The following is a 26,460-nucleotide window of genomic DNA, read 5'->3' on the forward strand; positions in this document are numbered from 1 at the left end:
ATAGCGGGCTACCTCCTGATGTGAAGAGTTACCCTCTCTAGACCAGTAATCTTCATCGTCGTCTAGCCCATTTGTTGGAGACTGTTTCTCCAAGTACCAACAGCAACAAAAGAACCAGCAGATCGTAGTAAAAGGCCTCTGTGGAAATGGTGGTCCGTATACTGAATAGGCCTGTAGGCCTACACCAAGAGTAAAGTTGTTAATAGAACGTTCGTGCTGACCAGAGTATTTTTAAGATCTTTCATAATTAAAAAAAAATAGAACAAGCTTCATAATTATGCTGTTAACGAAATGAAAATTATTGCAGTCATCAAAGGAGTTTTTTTTTGGCTTCTCTTCGGAAGAGGACTTCTCCGTCCCCCCGTCGTCCCCCCCCCCCCCCCCCACCGAAATTGCCTTTATATATTTTAAAATGTACAAAGTGTATTCCACCCCTCATTAAAATTGAAGTCTGCCCCCCTCCCAATGTTTCAAACGCACTCCCCCCCCCCCCCTCCAACCGGAGAAAAATGTCTGAAATAAACGCTGGTCATTAATTAGTTCGTTTAAAGAAACACAGTTCGACGCGTGACTAAGTCTCGTGCAAAATCTTAGGCCTAATTCTCCGTTGCTTAACCTTAACGGAATAGACAGAAACGTTTGACCTCCTTTTTTTCATATTTTATTACTCTCTCTAAGACAGTAGCGTCACAAGACGGGCCGGAGGGGGGGTGGGGGTGGGGGAGGTGCGGACCGCACCCGGTGACAACATCCAAGGGTGTGATACTTATAGGCATTTATATATATCCCACTTGGATATATATATATATATATATATATATATATATATATATATATATATATATATATATATATATATATATATATATATATATATATATATATATATATATATATATATACTAGCCGTCCCGGCCAGGCCCTGCTCTGGCTTCTGTGAAAAACCTTTCTGTTAAAGACCATTACCTGTGTGTTTAGTAATCATCATAAACCCGGCATTGCCCACCCAAACCACAACCAACCAAAACAACAAAACGCAAACATAACGCTAACACAATTACAAATACAAACGAAAACAAAAACCTAACAACAAACCCAACCACAACCACAAACACCAATACAAACACAAAGAAAAAACAAACAAAAAAGCAAACGAAAACAAAAACCTAACAACAAACCCAACCACAAACACCAATACCAACACAAAAAAAACAACGAAAAAGCAAACGAAAACAAACCAAATCCAAACGCAAAACCAACCAAAAACACAAATACAAACCCAAACAAAAAAACACAAACAAAAACGAAAAAAGAAAGAACAAAAACGAACCAAATCAAAACGCAACCACTAACGCAAACCCACCTAAACACAAAGAAAACACTAACGCGAACATAAACGCCCGGGGCGGAATCACCTGTTTTAGCTTAATGAACGACTATAGTACCCCAACTTATTCACAGTCTTTTGCACTCACTTAAACGAACGCGCCTGTTTCAATTTAATGAACAATTTTAATGCTCCAAGCTTATCCGTAAAATACCTACAACATTTGCACTTGATCAATCCCCGCTAATTATGTAATTATTTTTTTTTCCCAACACCAAAACAAAGTAATAAAAAGTAAATTATTTTCCACTAATGATGACAATGCAATGGTTTTATAAAGGGAAGTAATTGTGTTTTCCTAATTTATCAAAGGGAAGTAAGTGCTATAGGACTAAATAAAGACATAAATAGAATTTTTGTAAAAGATGATATTTTTTTAAAAACTTGTGTTTAATGAACATGCCGACAATTATTACTATAATTTGAAAAATGAAAATTATTTTCCAACACTTTCAATATTAATTTTTTAACTCATAAATTTAGACAAATGCGCACGATGATTGTCTAACACTTAAATCCATCCAAGACCAACGACAAACATATGCTTTACATACAGAACTGAGCTTTATATATTAGATATATATATATATATATATATATATATATATATATATATATATATATATATATATATATATATATATATGCCTATATATATATGCCTATATATATATGCCTATATCCAAGTGTGAGATTTTATATATATATATATATATATATATATATATATATATATATATATATATATATATATATATATATATATATATATACATATATATATATGTAACTAGGGTAAGTTACGACAACAGTGGCCCTGCTGTTTTAGGGGTGGGGACAGCGCGACGCGACGTATCACCTATACCCACGTGTCAACCCGGGCGTGGCCAGAGTGACCATAATTGCTTTGGCCCCCAGAAAGACGATCGCTGACAGCATTGTACTGGACAAGCTGTTAAATTGAACACAAAGACATGCTCGCGGACTACAGGACGGCTGACAGTTTACGACACGATAAACTCTCCGAAACTGACCGGGACGTGACAATAGGCCGGGAATAGCAGGAACAGGTAACCTACGGGGAAGACGACCTGGCACTTTTACAGCTAGGGTATGACCTGACCTTCAGGAACATTCTTAGATTCTAGTGGTAGCGTATATATACGGACTCATCGACACAAGACCGGCCCTTTTAACCAGAAGCTACACGAGAGACGGGAGACTAGACTTTGGTCGTGGTACTAGTTGTAAATCCAGACCAAGATAGAAGGAACCAATACCGACTTGTTTACGGTTTACCGGACTTAGGGACTTTGGAGGTCTGTTGGGTTTTTCGTTTTAGTTTGATGTTATTTGTCAATAAAAGATCGAACCTACCATTGAGTAGAAGACAAAAGTGTTTACTTCATTGGTTACATTTGGCGCTGCGAGCAGTAAAACCCAACAAGACTAGCCTTTAACGGCATCCATTGTTCGCTGAGTCAACTGTCGAGGGCAACCTAGGCCTACCTGACGAGAACACCCTAGGCCTTCCTTACGGAGGCACCCTAGGCCTTCCTGACGAGGGCACCCTGAGCCTACCGGAGGAGCGGACAAGACCGACGGCGAGGTTGTGTTAGGACCCGTGCATGTTGGACGTGCACAAAGTTCACTGTCATCAGTCGTGGAGTATCAACACATGCATACATTGGTGACTGAACTGTACTAGTGGATTGTTTTATTTCCCCAAGATTTAGAAGTTTGAACTTTGTGTGATGACATTCTTGATTCCTGGGACCCAGAGCGAGTTTTTCAATTAATTAACCGTGCCAAATCTAGAACAATTTCGTGGAGTATTAGGACTGTAGCAGAGGTGATTGCATTATTTCTTGGAGTATTTGAACGTTAGACGTGTATTGGTTTACTTTTTCAGGAACAGGAACTTTCAACAGTTATAAGTGACATTTCAGGAGGCAAATGCAAGCAAGTAATTAGTTAATTAGTAATACCAATGTGTGTTATTGTTAGACTGATTAGTACATAGATGTTATTTGTAGCTGCTATGTTAGATTGAAAAAATGGCATATACTTATGTTATGGTTGGAGCTGGAGAATACGAAGTAGACACATTTTATGGGGACAGGGACCGCTGTTTAGATTTTTGTGAAGAAATAAAACAAGTATGGGCGTGTCGACCGATGACAAAAGAGGAGAAACTTCGACTAATACTTAGAAGTGTCGGAGAATTGGTTAGGGCTGAAATTCGATGTCATGATATACAGGTACAGAAAGATCCAGAGGCGGTACTTGAGTTGATCGCCGCGACGTTTGGGGACAATAGGTCGGGTGCACAGTTAATGCAGACATTTTGTGCATGTAGACAAAATTCCGGTGAAGGGGTAAGGGAGTTTTCACATAGGTTAAAGAAAGCATTCGACTCTGTTCAGTTAAAGCTACCGTCAGTGGATGCTACTTTATTAAGGGATCAGTTTATAGAGGGCCTAGCTAACCGTACTTTGACGCGGCAGCTTAGAGAAGAAGTACATAGAAACCCTTTTCTACGATTCATTGATATACGAAACATGGCCTTGCGGTGGTATGATAACGTCATGACTACCGAGTTGATAGATTCACCTAGGCCTTCAGATAACCAGCAACATGAGACAAATGCCGATGTCCGTAGTCCTGTAGAGTCCATGTTGCCCAAGCTTTTCAATACGTGGCAGTCATTAGAGCACAGGCTAACACGTATAGAAGCAGGTTTTGAAAGAGGGAACGCTACTGATACGGGGGTCAATCGCCTGGAACGGCCTGTGGTGACCAGGGTACCTTCGCTAGTGGGCGGAGATTGCAGACCACATTGTTTGATTTGCTCAGTACCTGGACACACAACTAGACACTGCCGACACAACTGGAGGAACCAGGGTTATGACCGGCAAGTTGATGCTCGGGTCAGGTATCAGGGCGTGTCACGATGGCAGAGGAAGCTAAACGACCGATTTGATAGGATGGCTCGCGCGGGTAGCGACATAAACCTGAACAATCATGAAAGTAGGGATAAGTCTAGAAGTAAGGAGGAAGTCAGTGGGGATACCAGGGATAGGGTCGCTAATCAGGTGGTGAATAGCGCCCATCACGTTCAAGATACTATTAGAGTAGTTGTAGATAAGGAAGAGTGTAGTGTGAGAAAACGTCCACTTAAGGCAGTACATTCAGGGGACAATAGAGCTAGGAATAAAAAGGCTTTACAAAAACCATGGTTTAGGGGAAAGATGAGAAGGAATACAAACCTTGCACACGGATGTAAAATAACTGCCGGTAAAGAAAAGGCCTGTCAGGTTGAGGATGTAGTAGAACAGCTAGGTAAAATAGTCGATCTATTAGCTAACACGTTAGAAAAATGGAGGGGAGGAATGAGACATTTCAAATACAAAATCTAACTGGTTTAAAGGGTTAAAGCAGGGTTTTAAATATTAAGGAATTTCGTCTGTGTGTGTGAGACGAAGATATGTGTGAAGGAAGGATGAAAGTAAGAGACTAATATGGTAGGAAATTGTCCAGGTTTTTTTTTATTATATTGTATGTCATGAGATATGAAAGGATGTAATTGATAATTGTTTTTGTAGATAATTTAGATGTTATGTTTAGGCTTTGATGTGGTCATCAAAGAAAGTGGGAGGGGGAGGATGTAACTAGGGTAAGTTACGACAACAGTGGCCCTGCTGTTTTAGGGGTGGGGACAGCGCGACGCGACGTATCACCTATACCCACGTGTCAACCCGGGCGTGGCCAGAGTGACCATAATTGCTTTGGCCCCCAGAAAGACGATCGCTGACAGCATTGTACTGGACAAGCTGTTAAATTGAACACAAAGACATGCTCGCGGACTACAGGACGGCTGACAGTTTACGACACGATAAACTCTCCGAAACTGACCGGGACGTGACAATAGGCCGGGAATAGCAGGAACAGGTAACCTACGGGGAAGACGACCTGGCACTTTTACAGCTAGGGTATGACCTGACCTTCAGGAACATTCTTAGATTCTAGTGGTAGCGTATATATACGGACTCATCGACACAAGACCGGCCCTTTTAACCAGAAGCTACACGAGAGACGGGAGACTAGACTTTGGTCGTGGTACTAGTTGTAAATCCAGACCAAGATAGAAGGAACCAATACCGACTTGTTTACGGTTTACCGGACTTAGGGACTTTGGAGGTCTGTTGGGTTTTTCGTTTTAGTTTGATGTTATTTGTCAATAAAAGATCGAACCTACCATTGAGTAGAAGACAAAAGTGTTTACTTCATTGGTTACATATATATATATCCAAGTGTGAGATTATATATATATATATATATATATATATATATATATATATATATATATATATATATATATATATATATATATCCAAGTGTGAGATTATATATATATATATATACTTTTATATATACTTTTATATATACTTTTATATATACTTTTATATATATATATATATATATATATACTTTTATATATACTTTTATATATACTTTTATATATACTTTTATATATATATATATATATATATATATATATATATATATATATATATATATATATATATATATATATATACATATATATATATATATATATATATATATATATATATATATATATATATATATATATATATATATATATATATATATATATATATATATATATATATATATATATAAATTCTATAACAATTTTTTAAAATTTTAAATGTTAAAGAATTATTTTTAAAGCTCACGAGCTCACCTTCTATATCTATACCTTAACATGATACATCTTAAATTTTATGGTTGGTGTTGTATCCCACCCTCACCCCCGATACACACGCGCGCGCATGCTAACACCCACTGCCCTACCTACATGTCTTCCCCTAAACAGAGCCCTCCCTGCCATGGCTTCGTAAAGCGATGAACAGCCAATGCACTTTGAACTCTCTCCTGTGCACAACGACTTCCAAAGTATGAAATATAAAGAGAGAGGTTGTTCTCTGGTTAAACTTAATCTGGATTAGCTCCCCTTTTCAAGCAATGTTATCTCCCTCCACGCTCTGCACCAACTTATTTAGAGTCCCATTGTTATGTATGTAACAGCTGGAAAAATATAATATGCTTATTTTTATAAGCTTTTAATTTTATTATTTAGTCCATTGTGCCTGCTTGTTTCTTTGCCTATTTGTGACAAATCTTGTACCTCATTTTTAACCCACCTTCAAAAGCAGCTATTTCCAGATACATTAGTCTTCGATAACAATGCAAGAATGACTAATTTTTAATCTAAGGAGAGATTAGAGTTAGATTAGCCGCCGGCGGTGAGCTGTTGGTCACGGTTGGTTGATTTATTGCCAAAGAGTTGACCACGGACAAAGAAGGGGCAGATAACTGTTGCTGTTTATTTTTTTTTAATGGCAAGCTAGTGATTTGATTTTAAAGCGAATATTTTTAGTCGGACGCAGTGTTTCGTCCATACTTTTTTCTCCGGGGTGGGGGGGGGGGGCGGACTGGCGGACACTGTTAAGTATATAAGTATATATTTTCTATACAAATTCAATTTATTTATGTTAATGTTTTTAATCATGCAATTAAAACTAAACAGAACGTAGCGTCACAAAACGGGGACACCACATCGAAAAAAAAGTAAAATTACTGTTAAAACAATGTTTTATCCTGTTGAATTAGTACAATAATAGAGACCGAACCGAAAATACAAAATCGTTGGAAGAGGGGGGAGGGGGTTGACACCCTCAGTTAATCAACCATGTGACTTCTGACCTAGTGTTGCCATTGACATTACGCGCATTTACCAGGCAAACTTCAACAAGCGAGCTTGCATTTTTTTTCCTGACCAGGTGTGTCCCCCCACCCACCCCCACCCCCTTTCAGTTACTCTTCCCGTTTCCAATTTTGTCACATGTGCTTAATAATGTGTTCAGAGGCGTAGCGACCCTTCCCGGCGCCCGGGGACAAACTTTTCGATTTGCACCCCCCCCCCCCCTCGTGATTTCGATTTGCACCCCCCCCCCCCCTCAAACTTTCTATTTACACCCCCCCCTCATACTTTCTATATATACCGAGGGGTCTATGGGGGGGTTATGACCCCCCCCCCTGCCTACGCAACTGGTCTAGTGGAATCTGATTGGTAATAGAGAAATGATAATGCAGGTGATGAAATATCGTTGCTCTGGAGTTCGGGAGTATTGATTCTTGTGGTATTAAGGTATCGAATTATATTGACTGTTAAAGTGTAGTAGTAGGTCCAGTGAAATCGTTGTTGATTGGGAGTACCGTTTATAGAGCTTGGTGAAGTTAAACGAGTTGGTGTCGTAGTTTTGGAGCATCGAGTCTAGTTATGTTTAAGTATCGAAGTTTGATATGTGTTGTGAATGTAGTAGAGTATATCGAGTAGTCGAGTTTATCGTAAGTTAGATTATTCAAATTTTCAATTAGGTACGTTCTCTAGGTGAAAAATCTGTAGTTTTTTTTTTAGGAATCTATATTACCACTCTTAAAGTATTAATATATAACATTATATAGTATGGCATTTATAACTAACTGTAAACTTTGTTTTTTTTTCAAATTTTCATTTTTTTTTTGTATTTAATCAATAATTCTAACACTGTCTTAAACAGTTACCATTGATTGATTTTTTCAAAGACTTCTTTTTTTTTTTTTTTAATTTTTTTTTTTTTAACGACATCCCTTTATTTTAGGGGATCCAAAATTTTGTATACTGTTACAGTTATTTCAAGCGTCAATTATAGACATGTCATCAAAATTGAATAGAAGTATGTTATAATAAAGCTACCATTTTTAGAATTTCAAACAAAGCCTACAGTTAAGTATTCAATAGGTAAAATATATTGTTTCTACAAGGTTACATAGCTAATATAAAAGATTTATTATAATTATTACGTAATGAAATTTAGAGCGTTTTATTGTGTTTTTCAAACATGGTTAATTTAGCTATTCTTGTGAAATTATTTCCCTTGATTAAAATTTTGTTATTTGGATTTTGAAATGGGAGATAATTCGTTGCTTTGCTTCGCATTCATTTCAAATTCTTGCACCTTAGGTTGACCGCTTACATATAAATACAACTTTAAGTTATTGTTTGCTATTGTAAAAATTATATAGATCTTAAGTTCTAAACAAAATAGTTTGGTAGGTTTTTTTAGCATTATCAAGTTGAAAAACAAATACATCAGTATCTGTTGTAGATTGCAATACTTAATGTTAGTAGACATACAGTCTTAGTCGTAAATTAATCATCTAATTAATTGTCTTTTCATATATTTCACCCTCTCCTAAAGGATTCATATATAAGAATTTTAGGCTGGAATCTATAACATTTATAACCTTTTATTTTTCAAAAAAAAAAAAAAAAAAAAAAAGAAAAATCGTTACATAATCACACAATATGGACATTTTACAATTATAACTAAAGACAGTCAAGCTTAAAACAGGTAAGGTCCGTTTGGAACTCACCTTGTGAGGACCGCAGAGAGCCGAACACTACAAGAACTTTTTTTCCAGTGTTTTTTTCCCTGACTTTTTTCTCCCGGTAGGGAGGGGGGGGGCACTTAAAATTTTCTAAGGGGGGTGGGGTCTATGTTGTAAAGTACAAAGTAGACTCGTGGACTTACCAATAATTTCAATAAACTGTGATTACGCTTGCAAACTGGAATTGCTAACTTTAGAGACGAAGGAGGCAAGTAAAATTGGATTTTAATGTCTACTTATAACGTGTATAATAAATTAATATGTCACTTTTAATGAATTGTTTTCTTATACATATGTTTTATTAATTAATTAATCTGTGTGAAAGGGGACGTTTTAATAAGTTTTGCCCAGGACGCTAAATAACCTGGCGCTGGGTTTGATGCTTAAAGTAAGAAGGAACTTTTTTAAAACTCAAGCGTGTTTTGTTTTCGATTCTTAATATAAGCCTAATAGGACCTACCTTAGACTAAAATTGTGTGCCTAACGCTCTGGTTTACACTTAAGCTTACAATCAACCTCGCTGGGATTCTATCTATAAGCGAATTCCACGAAAAATACACTCGTCTATTCATAAGAAGATGAATAGATTGCGTTATTCAGAAATCATAACATCCTTATTCCACTATTTTGTTTCACACGTCACCCCATCAGTTTCTTCCAGGCATCTCTTCGGGGGGGGGGGGGGGCGCGTCTCCCCGAAGAAAGTCTACCGCCCCTCCCTCCGTCCCCCGAACGAGTTGGAATTTATATAGTAAACATACTTTTACTAGTCTCCGCCCCCTCAAAAAATGTTGACCCCCCCCCCCCGAAAATATCAAGTGCCCCCCCCCCCTAGTCTGGAAGAAACACTGCACCCCATGCGGATCATCTCAGCGACAAAATCGTTGAGCCTCTCTCCAATTGTGTCTCTTAACCCTTTGGTGGTTTCTCAGTCGAGAGTGTCGTTGAGAATAAAACCAGCTCTCCACAATTAGGAAAGCATAAACTATAGGTGATCTGAAGACAAGATTCCAGCCATTTTGTTTTGACGAGAGCTAGTCCAGATCTAGCTGCACCCGTTGTCTAGAAGTACAGACAGTGACAAAAATAGGATCTGATGTGGGCGCAACATCGGTTGAATTTCTCGGCACCAATGAAAACAATTGATTGGTAATGACATTTTTTTTATAGATCGTGTACATTATTAATTAATAATTAATTGCACAATCCTTTTAAAAAAATAGGACAACCCTTTACAATAACATCACTATTTAAAATTTCCATAGACCTCCCCTGACCTCATAGGCCTACAACATAATGTTAACATAATACAGAGGCTTTAAGCTTCCTGGTCAAGTCTAGACACTATTGAGTCTATTCATTTACGATAGCGCTGTCATCGTTTCATTGGTGCAACTTGCTGTGAAGAAAGAACGTCAGATTTTAATTTCAATGTTAATATTTTACGTCTATGAAAATTTAGCTGAATGCTAAGTGTTGTATTTAGAGCCCCATAATTTGTTCTAGTTTTTGTTTGTCTATAAGCATAACACTAAGCCAAAACTTCAATTTTAAGTAGCCCTAAGTATTATTTTATCTTATCCTTTCCGATCGTTCTTAATTAAGTCGAAACCCCACCCAACTAAAAGTAGACCTGCTTGTTTTAAAGCAGTGTTTATTTCAGACTTATTTTTTCTCCTGGGATGGTGGCACTTGGAGGGGGGGGGGGGGGGGAGTGGACACGGGTAAAAATACGTATTTTTTATATCGTTCATAAAAAAGGGGGGGGGGGGGCGGTAGACAAAGGGGAGATCCTTTATTTTAACAAACTGATGAATTCATGCATCATTTTTGTGAAACACAAGTTTCTTCCCTTTATTTAATGTAACAAATCAAGCGGCCGTCGCCCATTCTCATCACTTTCCAACACTTTAAAATTATTTTTCTGACAACGTGTAAGTTGTCTAGATACTTATGATTACCCATATTAAAAATGTGTTGCATCTCTAAGTGGACACTCAACCTATTTAAAATAAATCCTATAAATGCACTGGTCAGTCTAAGTCAACTTTCAAGTCACTTTAAAACATCACCTTTAAGGTGGATATTGTTTTCCTGGTGTTTGAGTAGAAAACCTGTGCTACTGCTAAGATAAACTTCTGTACCTTTTTGCCTGGAAGCTGCTGATCTAATTAGGCACAAACCAACAGCAAAATAACAACAACAGTAACATTACATTTCATATGGTATATAAAATCATGGATATAAATACATATATACATTGTGTTTATTTATAACAATTAATTAACATAAATTAAAGAAATACTATCACAAAAGATAAGTAAATAATTCAATATAAAACCCATATAAAACCCACTTATACAGATGTATGGCTAAACCCCGCTATATTACACTTGTATTCCCCTCATGCTGCCCACGGTGTGAGATACCCTCTGAGGCAGCAGTTCTGCCGTGTCAGCAAATTGTTCAGGCTTGACCTGCAGTAGGGTGTGGATGTGGCTCAACGTGTCCGAACTTCTCAGGCCTAAATCTTCCAGGACGTTGCACAGGTATTCTGCTCAGGTGAAAAAAACATGGCTACATTTAAAATACTGTGGTGATGACTTTGTTTGGTACAACTTAATAACAATTTATTATTATATCTAGCTTTTTAGTTCTAATTTATAATTATATCTAGTTATTTTTAGTTCTAATTTATATCTAGTTTTTTAGTTCTAATTTATAATTATATCTAGTTATTTTTAGTTATAATTTAAAAGGAAACCTAGTTTTTTAGTTCTAATTTTTAATGAAATCTAGTTTTTTAGTTATAATTTATTTTGAAATCTAGTTTTTTAGTTTTAATTTGTAATGAAATCTAGTTTTTTAGTTTTAATTTGTAATGAAATCTAGTTTTTTAGTTCTAATTTGTAATGAAATCTAGTTTTTTAGTTCTAATTTGTAATGAAATCTAGTTTTTTAGTTTTAAATAGTGCCAGGACAATTTATTACTACATCCCAAACTTTTTTGTCAATACAGATGCAAGGGTCAGGGTTATATGGGGTAACACAGAAGAGGGGTGGGGTAGAGATACTAACAGAAACAGTTTGACCTTTGTTTTTTCCATAAAATTATAAGATAGTTATATCTTGGCAATATAAAACTAGTAAAAGGTTTTTCTATTTAATCAATGTAGATTTCATGCCCAGGACACATGGGGCAGATGAAGTAGAGTTTATCTGTTTTAATTACCTCGGCATACAGGGGATAGTGTGGGCAGCACTATGCCAAGCCACTTTAATTTCCCTAAAACAAGTCAGGTACCCATCAGAGCTGTGAAGACTCAGGAATGCCCTTCAGACTCAAGCCCTGGATCTGAACTCGAAACTTTTGGGCCAGCAGTTGCAGGCTCTACAGTTTGACCACGCCTCTCCTAATATAAACTTAGTGAAGGTTTTCCCACCAAACTGACCTATATCTGTTACAAGTTGTTTGCAGCCATGTGCTGTCAACTGGGGTATTTTTAGAATTTCCTCTGTGTAGGTATGCATGGTTCCCATGGCAACAGACTCCAGCCATAAATCAGCCAGGTGGTCAGGGACTTCTGTTGAATAAAAATGGCATTTTATAATGAAAACTTTAACCTAGTTCTAAATGAAAAAAATAATGTTAGCATTCACTATAAATACTGAGAATAAATGTAAACATACAGTATGAAAAGCTTTACAGAATTTCTAGGCAAAGGTAACACATGGTAGGTTCATTTACCTTGGTGGTTTGTGTAGGGTAACCTCCCATGCTTGAGGGCTATGGTCAGTGCCGGACTGTCCTGTAAGGTGAAAGGATCCAGGTGCTGGGGTAGAGTCATCAGGTACTGACCAACCTGGTCAAACATAGGGTCACAGTTGATACACCGGGATACATTCTTATTGGTATTACTGGGGTTTGTGTGTGTAGGTGTGTGTTTGTGTGTAGGTGTGGTGTGTGTGTGCAGGTGTGTGTTTGTGTGTAGGTGTGTGTTCGACAAAATCAATTTTTTTATTTGATGATGAAGTTTTATGGCGTGTGTGTGTGTGTGTTCCACAAAATTAATTAGTTTGTTTTATGATACGTTATTATGGTGTGTTCGTGTTACACAGAATCGAATTTAACATAATATGATAAACTTTTAGTTTAATGAACAAAACAGGTTCTTTCCCTGTCCAAAATTATCTTAATCCAGAAAGCTATGATGATTACCCAACTTTTGGGTTTTTTGAGTTTGGTCATGGTGCTGATTACAGTATCCCTTTATATGTCAAGGTCAAGCATAAAAGACAATCCTCAGATTATAATAAATGTGGATAGGTGCTGATTGGAACTGTGAGTTCTTATTTCCTCACTGTACCCATACCATGTGTGACATCGCAATAAAATATAACACCACAGAATATTTTAAATACTTGTTCCACATAATTTGTCAAATATACAAGTAGTACCTTGGTAATGTATTCCTGGGGTGAAAGGCTAAAGGTCGGGAGGTCAGAGGTCATAGCACCACCTGAACTCTGAGAGGTCCAAATCTTCATAAAAAAAAACAAAAAAATTAAATATTTTGCTATATTATAAAAAAATTTGAATGACAGGATTATGGCCAAAAGAATGGGGGCGGCTGTCAAGTTAATGAACACAACAAGAATTGTGTTAAACTAGTAAAAAAACAACTAAATATGGGATAAGTAATGAGGGGAATTTCTGTCAGTATATTTCAACACAACTAATTCAACCATCAAGTGGTAAAATTGTAAAAGAATATGAAACCAGAACGTCTTAATCCAACTCGCATACTAAACACCATTTATTTAATGAATCAACATAACACGAATCAAATTAACTCACCACTCTAGCATCAATCTTCAACTCACCTCCATACCAGACACGGCACTGAGAAAGTTTTTGAGCTGGCTGAAAACAATATCAAAGGCAAACCTATGGACCTCTCCACTTAGCTTGCTTAGGTCTGAGGTGATCTCAGCAAACACGGGCGGGCTCTCTCCTGGATGGGAAAACAAAAACAACAAATACAGACATTGCTCCGTTTAACTTTAAGCTCATGACTCAGCAGTGGTGTTTTTATGGTAGTACAGAGAGAAAGAAAGACAAAGACATATATCCATCTAGAATATCAATCCTAATTCTCACTTTACTTAATTACTTAGCCCTATTCATAGTCCTTTGTGCTTAACAAGAAAGCATGTCTCGCATTGTCTTAGCTGTAATATACCATTTATGGCTCTGGAGTCTAATAGACCATTAAATGATTGTACAAAGCCTGGGCCCTAAGTTGAGAAGAGCCACATGTTGCCCATGTATTCTCTCTCCACACAGCTGATGGACCCAAGGGACATTTTAGTATAAAAAAGTATGCCTAACAGTAACTTTGTCTTAGGTATAACTTGTAAGCCTATATGTATTACATATTAATAATATGGAAACCAATGTTAACTAGACCTCAGTCTTCATCTTATAACACAAGCCTAACTCCACAGAATGGTATAGCTAAGCCACAAGTCCCCTTTAATTAATGTTTAAAATGTCTAGTCTTGTGATGAAGAAATGAACTCACCCTCTTCTAACTTGTGTACCAGATTCTCCAGGCTTTCTGTGTCTGTGTGAGAGCTGAGGAACAGGGAGGCTTGGAACTGGAATGTGTGACAGGAGGACAGCACCCTGTAGGGGAATGGGAGATAATTAAACATCTAAATATATGACAAGAGTACGGCACACTGCAGTTGAACAAAGTGAATTAAACATCTAAATATGTGATGCACACTACAGTTAAAAAGGGGAAATTAAACCACTAAATATGTGACAAGGGACTGAAAGGGATGTAGTTTAGCAACGTCTGCATTCCTTTTACTTTTGACTCAATCGAGTAAAACAAATATTCTATTCCACAAAATAAAGTTAGCTCATTTTTGCCAAAGTCCTCGGTTAAGCAATTAGTAGTTAAAGTTTAGACATACATTTTACCTTTGGACACTAAACTTTTATACTGTTGTATCTAACTAGCTTTGCTGTAATTTAAATTTTTTAAATTATTTTTTTATTATCCTACCATTATAAGCACAGATACAACTTTTAAAAACAATAGTTTTCATAGAATAAGAATTTAAATATTTATTAAAATCGTCTAAACTTCGTGGCCACATTATTTAAAAAATACCTTTACATATAAAAAATGTCATTGCCTGATGTTTGCTGTGTAAGTTCCAGACAATAAAAGAATACAACTTACAGTTGGCTGCTCTCCTTAGTGGGAGAGTGGCAGGTCACCAAATGACCCAGGGTATCCAGGACACTGCTAGCCACAAGTGTGTCCAGCTCCTCTGTCTGCATCAGTAAATTGCCTTAACAAAACAGTAACAGATCAGAAGGTGCCCAAGGCAAAAAAAGGTTAATTTGTTATTCAACCAAATACTTTCAATAAACATATTTTTAAGATTCATAATCATAAACTGACCAAGAAGTAAAATAAAAAAGTTTATTTTATTTCAGTTAACAGTATAAACAAAAAGTTAGTTGTTTATTTTAAACCACACTGATCCTACTGTAATTTATAAATAATAAATACTCAGGTATCTTATTGTTACGGATGGGTTACATCAGATTCTTATTTAACTTATTATAATCAAGGACTTTGTGCATATAAAACAAAAATATTAAAAATATGATGTTACCACAAGTTTGAATAATTCTAAGGGCGTTCTGGAAATCTGACCAATCCTCAATATCTACCCTGGCACCAGTGCGACATTTTTCTTTTATGTTGATAAGGACTCGCCGGAACTCTCTTGTGTAGGCAACAAAGTAAGTCTACAAATAAACAATTCTAAGTAAACAATTGGAACACTAAAGCCACCACAGAGAGGACTGATTAAGTGAGTAGGCAACAAAATAGTAGCTAGTAAGACTTTTAGAGTTACTTTAGGATGTCACAGAGAGGATTAACTGACTGACAAAGAAAGTCTATAAATAAATATTATAAACTCTATTAAGTGCTTATGTAAACACAAAAGTATTTTTTAAATTTTCATTAAACTATAAATGACTGGTTACACATGATAAAAATCCCAGCAGAATCAACTGAGGTGACAAGACACAACTGATTTAAATTTATCTAGTTTGATTACCTTGTAAGCATCCAGTAGACCAGAGTAACAGAAGCCATTAGTCAACATTATACAGCGCTCATTTGCCTGGTGTAAGTAAAAACACATTTTGTGGAAACGGCTTTTAAAACTTAAAAACCTACATACTGCTTTATAGAACTATTACAAGAGCACAGTAATCATAAAATGGCTTACAGAGTTTGCGGCAGAGAAAAACTTGGTCACAGATTCCGCCAAAAGCTGGACTGTGTCAATGACCTCCTCATGATCCTGAAATTGAAAAAAAATAGTTTTTTATATTTCTCCTATTTATATTACATCAGCATTGTCGAGTCGGTAAAGCTCATGGTTGCTAAACAGAAAAATCTTGAGTTTGAACCCCTGGGCAGATGAGCCTCGATAGCTGGGGACAGCAAATCTACTAGGAGAGACAAATCCAAAATCAAACAACTGCTGCCTTGTAGTTTGTTTTTGGTTGGAAAAAGGCTATGGAAGCAAATCCAAAAAGAAAAGCAGGCTGAAATCAGAGTCAATGGCCTTTATGGCACAGAACTAGTTGACATGTAATACTTAATTGTGTTGGAGGGAATCCCTTCCAAGGTCAAAAATTAAAAACGAAGAAGAAGATTGTGATATTTATATGTTTTTCAAAATGAAAACATTCATTATTAAAGAAGTAAACAATAAGTAAACTGAATTAAAAATTTTAAATGGACCTAGTACTGACCAACTTAATTGAGTCTAGATGTTTAGTGAGAGCCACCTCCTCATATATACGGTACTTGTTTGTATACAACTGGTACGGGCTATAAATAGCTTTAAGCAGCTGCTCGATGCTGCTGGAGTGTTGAAAACTTGCATCTAAACAAAGAAACGATTAAAACAATTCTATTATATGAATTACAAAAAAATCAAAATTGAAAAATATGCTGAAACTTAGGAACAAAAAAAAAAATAACTTTTAAATTTTTTTGACCTACCTTGTATGTAAGTTTCAACAGCACTAACTAAATTTTTGGCAAATCTGCCAGAAATCTGAGTAGGCACAACAAAGAAGAGATGTTAAAAACTGTTTTGATTATATTTGCTTAACGAAATAAGGGCATATGCACTATAACAAAACAATCTGACATTTCTGAGCCACTTCCTACACTTTGTTATTATTTTACATTTACATAAGCCACCACACCTAAAATTATATAAACTTTCTACGACCCCTTCCTCCACCATAAACTATATAATCTAATACTACAAAAGGTTTATTATTTTTAACATACATTATAAAAATCATAACATCAAAGAAAATTACATGATATATAATAAAATAATACAAACAAGATTAACTTAAATGATATACAGTAGTATAAATTATGAGAGCAGTTAATTTATACTACAATAAATGTTCACCTGTTTGAGCTCTATAAGAACATCAAGGGTTTTCTCCCTTTCCCCAACCAATGTGTTAAACACAGTAGGAAGAGGTGGGCTCAGTGATGTCAGGGTTTGGGTCAAGAGGTCAAGGACAATGGAGACAGGCTCAGGGAAGACTTGCGCTGACCACTTGATCTGGGTGTGCCATGCTGACAACAGCAGGTCGTAGAGATCACTCACAGCAGATTTGGTCTGGCTGGAATCCCAAGTTGTCTTCCAGCTCTGGAGGAAATTGTTCTGCGGACAAAAGAAACAATCCATATTTTTTTTCTAATCACCCCGTAATGACATACCAATGTTCTTATAATGACATACCAATTTCCTCATAATGACATACACATCTCATAATGACATACCAATCTCCTTATAATGACATACCAATCTCCTTATAATGACATACCAATCTCCTTATTATGACATACCAATTTCTGCACAAAAATCTCTAATAAACACAACCTTTCTAAAATAATCAGTCTTCGCCATAAATAGTGCAAAAATAAAATTCACCTTGTGACACTTATGGTAATATTTATACAGCTGAGGAAGACGATCTATACTTTCAAAAATCTTGACATACTTTTGAGTCTGATCTGTAGAAAAAAAAGGCGCAAGTACGATTAGAAAATATGTCATTAAAAAAATGTAATAGTCACTATAGAACTACCAGATACAACACTATTTGACCAAACACACCAGAAGCCTATACTGTGATGCTGAATATTTCAATACACAGCTAAAACAAGTTAATGTCCTGACACCATACATGTACTGAGATTCAGCATAGCTGGGTCTAGTGTTTGAGAAACTATAAACATAAGTTGCATGAATTTTTTTTGTTATAAGTAAAAGGGGGATATGCCTTAATTTATTATTGTTATTGGATTTGTATGTGAGATGGAGGTGAAATGAGCAGCAGTAATATGTGAACACTTAACATATAAGGTGTCATAGCGTAGATATATAGAATTAAACTAGACTAGTAGAGGTTACTGAGGACAGTTTGAACTTGACGGTACACGATTTGGTGCGAGAGTATTGTGCGTGTGTATAATAAAATATTTGTGATGTGAGTGTGACGTGAGCATGACGTAACAATTTACCGATGACATAGGATGCAGCAGTGAAGTTAGTTGGGGGTTAGCCATAGTAGAAGACAGACGTATTTTGATATTGTGTAATAGATCTATAAGTGTGTGATAATAAAGTTATTGTTATTTCATGAACGGAGTTGTCAATATGATTGTCTACGGAAAAATAAGAGTGTTCCCATCCTCCTTCAAATGTTTAATAGTTGCAGTGTTAATAGTAGTATTTAGAATATAGATTATAGATGAAGTATCATACATATATATAAACCCCCCATCACATATTGGTGGAGCACATAGTGGTTCTTAATTCTGAGTCAAGAAGTGGTGTTTCCTCAAAAAACATACATGTACAAACAACAGATTCCCACAAAAATGGACCCACACTAACCCAGGGACTGAGCATTAAACGCAGCAATCAACTGAGGACTCAACAGGGCCTCCAGTCTGTTCTTCAGTTTCTCAAGCTGCAGACATTTTTCTCCATAGTCTGCCGTGTCCACCAACATCAGCTAAAAACATAGGGAAAACATTTTTATAAAGCATGTGCTACAAAACGTCTCTCAACTCAAATTATACATATATTAAAATTATTTCAATGACTATTTCTTTATAATTCTGATCTACAAATATAGCTGGAGTTAAATATTGTAATTAATAATAATAATACTGAAAAGTTCTTATCCTTCATTATGTTTTGAGAAAATAAAAATTATTATACTTTGAAAAATAGTAATTACTGTTAAAATTATATTTATTCAATAGCTTTATTATTATATACTATATAACGCATTCAAAGAGCTATTCTCAACACTCTTAATGAACTTAGAAGCTAATTTGCTGACTACTTGATTCAAAATAAATGTGTTCAGCTCACCAGGCTTTGCTGCATCCCACATAACTTGTCAGTGATCTGAAATAAACATTTTAATAACTTGTTTCAATACAGCTTACAATCTTATGATAAGGAAACCATGTAGATATTTACTTAGTGTTAATATTTAATAACATGAATGTGTATCTAGAGGTATGTTTGTATAAAATATTGATATAAATTAGACATCAAGACTTCATCCACTTACTGTGTTGTTTATGCATATATGTATGTGGATATAAGAGCTACTTAACAAGAACAGCAACTCACTTCATCGATGTTATGAGACTGGAAGACTTCATCTATATCTGCACTAAGAGTTGTCCAATTATCTGCCTCCTGGTACACAAATAAAGAATCAAAACAACTTATTGTTTACATGGATATGAAATACCATAGTGTAAGGCCCAGTTATTTTTATCAAACAATAAAATTTAGTGTAAAATGTTAAACCAACAAACATGTCTTGTGTTAGAGACTAATGTGTTTATTACCTCCCTTAACCATTTGCAGGAAAATTATTATTGGTAAATTGTTGAAGATACTGACCTTAAGAGCATCAGCTGTAGTCTTCATGCGTGATTTGATTCCATCTAACTTGAGCAAGGCTTGCATGGACTGTGATGTATCCTGCTCTACCTATGTACAAAATTATTAAACAACTCGAGATTAGATCTCTCAAGAAAAAAAAACATTAACATAATGTTACAACAGGTACTTTTTAGTTATAAATACTGGATTTTTAAAATTCCTATAATTTTATATAATTAAAATCAAATCTAAATACAAGTCTATAAAACGTATAGACTCAATTGTGTATACTGAGGTTTGTTAAAAAAAATATTTTTAAAGCTTAGATTATTAGAACAATAAGTTGATTATTAAAACAACACAAACTTTGTTCCATGTAGCAACATATTCTGAACATGTTGCACACACACACACTAAAACAAAAATGCCCTTAACTCACCTTCTGAATATGTTGTTTAACAACTCTCATTTGGTCTTGAAGAAGTACAGATTCTTGCTTCACAGCATCTAACTCCCTCACCACTCTATCAAACACATTACAAAACATATACATAAAAGTTGTTTGCCTAATTTATCTTAATCCACCCTTTAGAACTAATATTTGAAAAACTGATTCAAACTTAAATTGTTAAAAAAAGGGCACTTTTAGGATTAGCATTTAGAGTAATTCAAAATTGTTTTTGGTAGTTTCTTAAAGTAGATATCAACATTGTCAAGTATTATATAATCTTGTTGCTTCTAAAAATGTGAACTTGGCATTGTAAAATAATTGTAACACTTTATCAAATTAATCAACATTAATTATTTTTATTAATGTAATGAATGACTTCACTATAGTTAATATCTGACATGGATTAATTTAATAAAACTGTTTCTTTACAAACTAATCTAACCAACAACTCTAAAAAAATATGGTAAAACATTTTGTAGACCTAAAAACTATTGTATAAATTTTTTACCTTGGTAGATTTTGTAGAGCTTGTTGACTGGCTTCTTCCAATACATTGTTTACTTCCTGACAATGATTTTAAAATAGAAAGTATTGGTAGAGTTTATGGCACAAATAAAATGTTAATCTGCTTAATAAAGATAGTAATTTAATAATAATTAAGTGTTTTCAGAACATTTAAAGACATAAGCTTTCTGCTGAAAAACCTACCTTTAATTAGAATCTCAAAGTTGAGTATTATAAATGGTTACAGTAAAAAATAACTTAAAAATAACGGGATCATTTATTTACGGTTAATGAAATCATTTTTTAGTTTAATTTGTAGGATTACCTGAATGAAAACTTGCAGCTTCATCACCATTGTTGTAGCATATTGCTGAAATACATTAAATACTACTGAAACATGATAATGGTGCTAAAAATGTTATATTGCAGCAAATTCAACATTTATCATTAAAAAAAGTAATTTAAACAAAACTTTAATGAAACGATTAGTTAAGACTTTTTCATTTTTTTCTTCTTCTTCTTGGTTCTTAATTTTTGGTGTTGGAAGGTGTTTCAAATTTAACAACCATGAGTTTTTGCCAACTCGACCATCACAATTAAGGATACGTGTCAACTGGTTATGCGCAATTGAGGCTATTGACTTGTTCTATGCCATATAGGCCATTGACTCTGATTTCAGCCTGCTTTTCTTTTTGGATTTGCTTCCATAGCCTTTGTCCAACCTAAAACAAACTATAAGGCAGCAGTTGTCTGATTTTGGAGTTGTCTCTCCTAGAAGAGTGGCTGTCCCCAGCTAACAAGCCTCATCTGCCTGAGGGTTTGAACTCGAGGCTTTTTGCTTTAGCAAACGTGAGCTTTACCGACTCGACCACGCCGACCCCTTAAGACTTTTTAAATTTTTCATTATTCTACAAGTAAGTATTTATTTACTTTTTTCTATGAATGCACTTGAATGTATTCCTCAGAAATTTACTTACATCTTTGGAAACTCCTGAGTCTTTGTGGTTGCGGAATGCTGAATTGACCCATTCTTTAGCATCAAAGTTGGCATCCATAAACTTTGAATAGTCCTAAAAATATTATCATTATTTTGTATTTACATTTATACTGATAAAATAGACACCTTCTACTCACAAAAAAAATATCTCAAATTATGTAAGTTTAAATAAATATCCATTAGCTTCACTGCAGTGCATACTAAAAAACAAGATGAGTAGGTCTAGATCTTTTGTTTTTATGAATTATAGGCTTATATAATATAGTATAGGCCTATATTATAAATTTATATATTTAGATCTAGAAGATAAAATCTAGATTTCTAGATCTAGATATTAATTACTTAGACTAGTCCAGTCTAGAGTCTAGCTAGAGTCATTATTCATGATTAGTGTATAAATTAAATTAGTATAATTGTATAAAACTGTATTAAGTATTATCTATATATATAAAGCAAAGTGGTCGGGTGCCCGATAGGGCACTTCCCGGCGCCGCAGGCGCGTCAAATTTGGCACGAAGGTGCCTTATGGCGATAGAACACGAGGGCCGGTGACGGTTCGGCAAAAAGTCTACGGAGAGGGGGTCAAAACTGACCTCGACTGACCGGCGCCTTATATGGGCTATATTACGAAAAAAAAATTCCTCCGACGACCCCCCTTGAAATTTTGTGAGGTAGTAGGAGAACACCTTGGGGTGTCACAAAAAACTCGGCATATCTGGGAAAACTTTGTAAAGGGGTCAAAACTGACCAGTTGTATTTCCCTATATAATCTTTGTATTTTATGGGAAAAACAGAGGGTCATTTCAACGCAGACTTTAGGGTACTTAAGCTCAGTATATCTGGCTAATTTTTTGCATGCTCCTAGGTCAATGGCTTGACCTTTAGGGAAAACTGACGGTTACACTCAAAGCCCTCGACGAGGGCTAAAAAGTGACCGCGAGTGAAATTCTCTTTATTTGAGCTCTATTACGAAAAAAAATTTCCTCCGACGACCCCCCTTGAAATTTTGTGAGGTGGTAGGAGAACACCTTGGGGTGTCACAAAAAACTCGGCATATCTGGGAAAACTTCGTAAAGGGGTCAAAACTGACCAGTTGTATTTCCCTATATAATCTTTGTATTTTATGGGAAAAACAGAGGGTCATTTCAACGCAGACTTTAGGATACTTAAGCTCAGTATATCTGGCTAATTTTTTGCATGCTCCTAGGTCAATGGCTTGACCTTTAGGGAAAACTGTCGGTTACACTCAAAGCCCTCGACGAGGGCTAAAAAGTGACCGCGAGTGAAATTCTCTTTATATGAGCTCTATTACGAAAAAAAAATTCCTCCGACGACCCCCCTTGATATTTTGTAAGGTGGTAGGAGAACGCCTTGGGGTGTCACAAAAAACTCGCCATGTCCGGGAAAAATCGGGAAATGGGTCAAAACTGACCAGTCGTATTTCCCTATATAATCTTTGTATTTTATGGGAAAAACAGATTGTCTTTTCAACGCAGACTTTAGGGTACTTAAGCTCAGTATATCTGGCTAATTTTTTGCATGCTCCTAGGTCAATGGCTTGACCTTTAGGGAAAACTGTCGGTTACACTCAAAGCCCTCGACGAGGGCTAAAAAGTGACCGCGAGTGAAATTCTCTTTATATGAGCTCTATTACGAAAAAAAATTTCCTCCGACGACCCCCCTTGATATTTTGTGAGGTGGTAGAAGAACACCTAGGGGTGTCACAAAAAACTCGGCATATCTGGGAAAACTTCGTAAAGCGGTCAAAACTGACCAGTTGTATTTCCCTATATGATCTTTGTATTTTATGGGAAAAACAGAGGGTCATTTCAACGCAGACTTTAGGGTACTTAAGCTCAGTATATCTGGCTAATTTTTTGCATGCTCCTAGGTCAATGGCTTGACCTTTAGGGAAAACTGTCGGTTACACTCAAAGCCCTCGACGAGGGCTAAAAAGTGACCGCGAGTGAAATTCTCTTTATATGAGCTCTATTACGAAAAAAAATTTCCTCCGACGACCCCCCTTGATATTTTGTGAGGTGGTAGAAGAACACCTAGGGGTGTCACAAAAAACTCGGCATATCTGGGAAAACTTCGTAAAGCGGTCAAAACTGACCAGTTGTATTTCCCTATATGATCTTTGTATTTTATGGGAAAAACAGAGGGTCATTTCAACGCAGACTTTAGGGTACTTAAGCTCAGTACATCTGGCTAATTTTTTGCATGCTCCTAGGTCAATGGCTTGACCTTTAGGGAAAACTGTCGGTTACACTCAAAGCCCTCGACGAGGGCTAAAAAGTGACCGCGAGTGAAATTCTCTTTATATGAGCTCTATTACGAAAAAAAATTTCCTCCGACGACCCCCCTTGATATTTTGTGAGGTGGTAGAAGAACACCTAGGGGTGTCACAAAAAACTCGGCATATCTGGGAAAACTTCGTAAAGCGGTCAAAACTGACCAGTTGTATTTCCCTATATAATCTTTGTATTTTATGGGAAAAACAGAGGGTCATTTCAACGCAGACTTTAGGGTACTTAAGCTCAGTATATCTGGCTAATTTTTTGCATGCTCCTAGGTCAATGGCTTGACCTTTAGGGAAAACTGTTGGTTACACTCAAAGCCCTCGACGAGGGCTAAAAAGTGACCGCGAGTGAAATTCTCTTTATATGAGCTCTATTACGAAAAAAAATTTCCTCCGACGACCCCCCTTGATATTTTGTGAGGTGGTAGAAGAACACCTAGGGGTGTCACAAAAAACTCGGCATATCTGGGAAAACTTCGTAAAGCGGTCAAAACTGACCAGTTGTATTTCCCTATATAATCTTTGTATTTTATGGGAAAAACAGAGGGTCATTTCAACGCAGACTTTAGGGTACTTAAGCTCAGTATATCTGGCTAATTTTTTGCATACACTACTATAGATGACTAGGCCGTATGGAAAAACTGTTGGTCAGACTCAAAGCCCTCGACGAGGGCTAAAAGATGATCTTGAGTGAAATTCTCCTTATATGAGATATATATATATAAATAAATTGACGAACGATCCCCTTAATATTATGTGACGTCGTAGACCGACCCTGGAGGCTAACAAAAAAACTTTAATCCCGTCGGAAACAGCCATTATAGTTGTTAAATATGTTCATATACCGTAATTTCTTATATAAGCATAGCAACTGTTTGTAAAAAAAAAACAAAGACATACCTCATACGTTCAGTTTTCAAGGGAGGTAACGTTTTTTAAATTATTATTTTTCAAATAATTGTATACTATTTTAAACAGAAACAGAAAATGACGAAGTATAGCATTTGTTTTAGTACAAAATTAAGTTGTTAATTTAGTTACGTATCCCAATTAAATAAATAAATAAATTTCAAAAGGCAATGTAATAAAAACTATGAGATGTACTGTTCATGGAAGCTGTGTAGTTCTAATTCCATTTTACTTATACATTGCGTACTTTCCGATATTTCTCTGGGAACGGTATTTAAATGACAAACTAGAACATTTTTTTTCTAAAGTTAGCATTACTGTTTAAATTAAAGCACTCAACACCAAATCCATCGCTAAATAATTAAGTATTCAAATTCTCAAATGTTATTTAAAAACCTAAGCGAAGCTAGGCAGTATGCCTAGTAGTAGTATAAAAATAAAGTGTATTGACCATCACAAAATTGTCAAAATCGACCTCAAGTCCTAGATCTAGATTCTAAAAAGTAAATAGATTTATTTAGATAGGCCTATAAATTATAAAAGTTAGAAGAAAAAAAAAAGCCAAACTGAGACTGACTCAGACATTTTTGAGTTGAGTTAGTTGTGAGACTTGAGACAGCTCAGCTTCAAAACACTCTATAATTTAGTATAATATAACAAATATACAATACTATAAGCTACATACCATTATTCAGAGTTGTAAAATAACTAGAATGCTTTTTAAGAGTATTATTCAGAATTTCAGTTACTCGTTTACAGTTTATACGTGAAAAAAAGATTGTTGACGTTGTTAGAACTGTTAAAACATGAGAGTTATCTCCTCCAGTCCTTTGGGATTATAAAAATATTGATCTAAAAACGAAACACGAAATTTCGGATATTTTTAAAGCTGTTACCTCCCCTTTTCTCACTTGGTGGTGAAGGGAAGGTAGAAAGAAAAAGCATAGGCTAGTCTTATATCAAGATATGTTTATTTCTTTAAAAATCATTAACTCCCATTGAATTTTTAAAAAATGCATATATGCGATATGTAATAGTCTAAATCTAAAATTAGTAATAATTCATTTCATGCAACCAAATATATATACATCTAAAAATTGTAATGGAAAATGTATTTATATAAATATATTTAGGCCTATAACTATAATATTTAGGCTAATAATTTTAAAAAGTTTGAACCATCTCCAATCCCCCCCCCCCTTCCCCAATAGGGAGGGGGGGGGGTCAGAAAGTGTAACATACACTTTTACTACATTTCAGAATGTAGATTTCTAAATAGAATTTTAGCAGTTATTTAACATTTTTCAATACTTTTTGTAAATGTAATAAAAGGTGAT

General features: G+C 35.5%; 1 protein-coding gene across 1 annotated transcript; it reads right to left on the bottom strand.

Annotated features, from left to right (window-relative positions):
* Window positions 1–11,158: 11,158 nt before the first annotated feature.
* Window positions 11,159–25,937, bottom strand: LOC131929778 (conserved oligomeric Golgi complex subunit 7). Its single transcript, XM_059286146.1, has 23 exons — window positions 25,809–25,937; window positions 21,893–21,985; window positions 21,241–21,285; window positions 20,920–20,975; window positions 20,400–20,484; window positions 19,979–20,068; window positions 19,700–19,768; window positions 19,433–19,468; window positions 18,947–19,067; window positions 17,978–18,060; window positions 17,447–17,707; window positions 17,020–17,074; window positions 16,767–16,900; window positions 16,235–16,309; window positions 16,061–16,126; window positions 15,608–15,743; window positions 15,166–15,277; window positions 14,494–14,597; window positions 13,793–13,923; window positions 13,367–13,450; window positions 12,657–12,771; window positions 12,361–12,492; window positions 11,159–11,462 (listed from the first exon to the last, which is right to left on the bottom strand). The coding sequence occupies exons 1-23, from the start codon at window positions 25,809–25,811 to the stop codon at window positions 11,296–11,298; spliced, it is 2,253 nt and encodes a 750-aa protein (XP_059142129.1). The 5' UTR covers window positions 25,812–25,937; the 3' UTR covers window positions 11,159–11,295.
* Between the last annotated feature and the right edge of the window lie 523 nt (window positions 25,938–26,460).

This window comes from Physella acuta, unplaced genomic scaffold, assembly GCF_028476545.2.
Source record: "Physella acuta isolate Inbredline_101_S28 unplaced genomic scaffold, ASM2847654v3 ptg001674l, whole genome shotgun sequence".
Taxonomy (NCBI): Eukaryota; Metazoa; Mollusca; class Gastropoda; family Physidae; genus Physella; species Physella acuta.

Excerpts from the sequence above, each read along its gene's own strand:
- LOC131929778 (XM_059286146.1), bottom strand. Across the intron at positions 19,068-19,432 it reads GTGGGATGCAGCAAAGCCTG|CTGATGTTGGTGGACACGGC; the intron begins GTGAGCTGAACA and ends CTATGTTTTTAG. Across the intron at positions 15,744-16,060 it reads GTCTACTGGATGCTTACAAG|ACTTACTTTGTTGCCTACAC; the intron begins GTAATCAAACTA and ends GTTTATTTGTAG.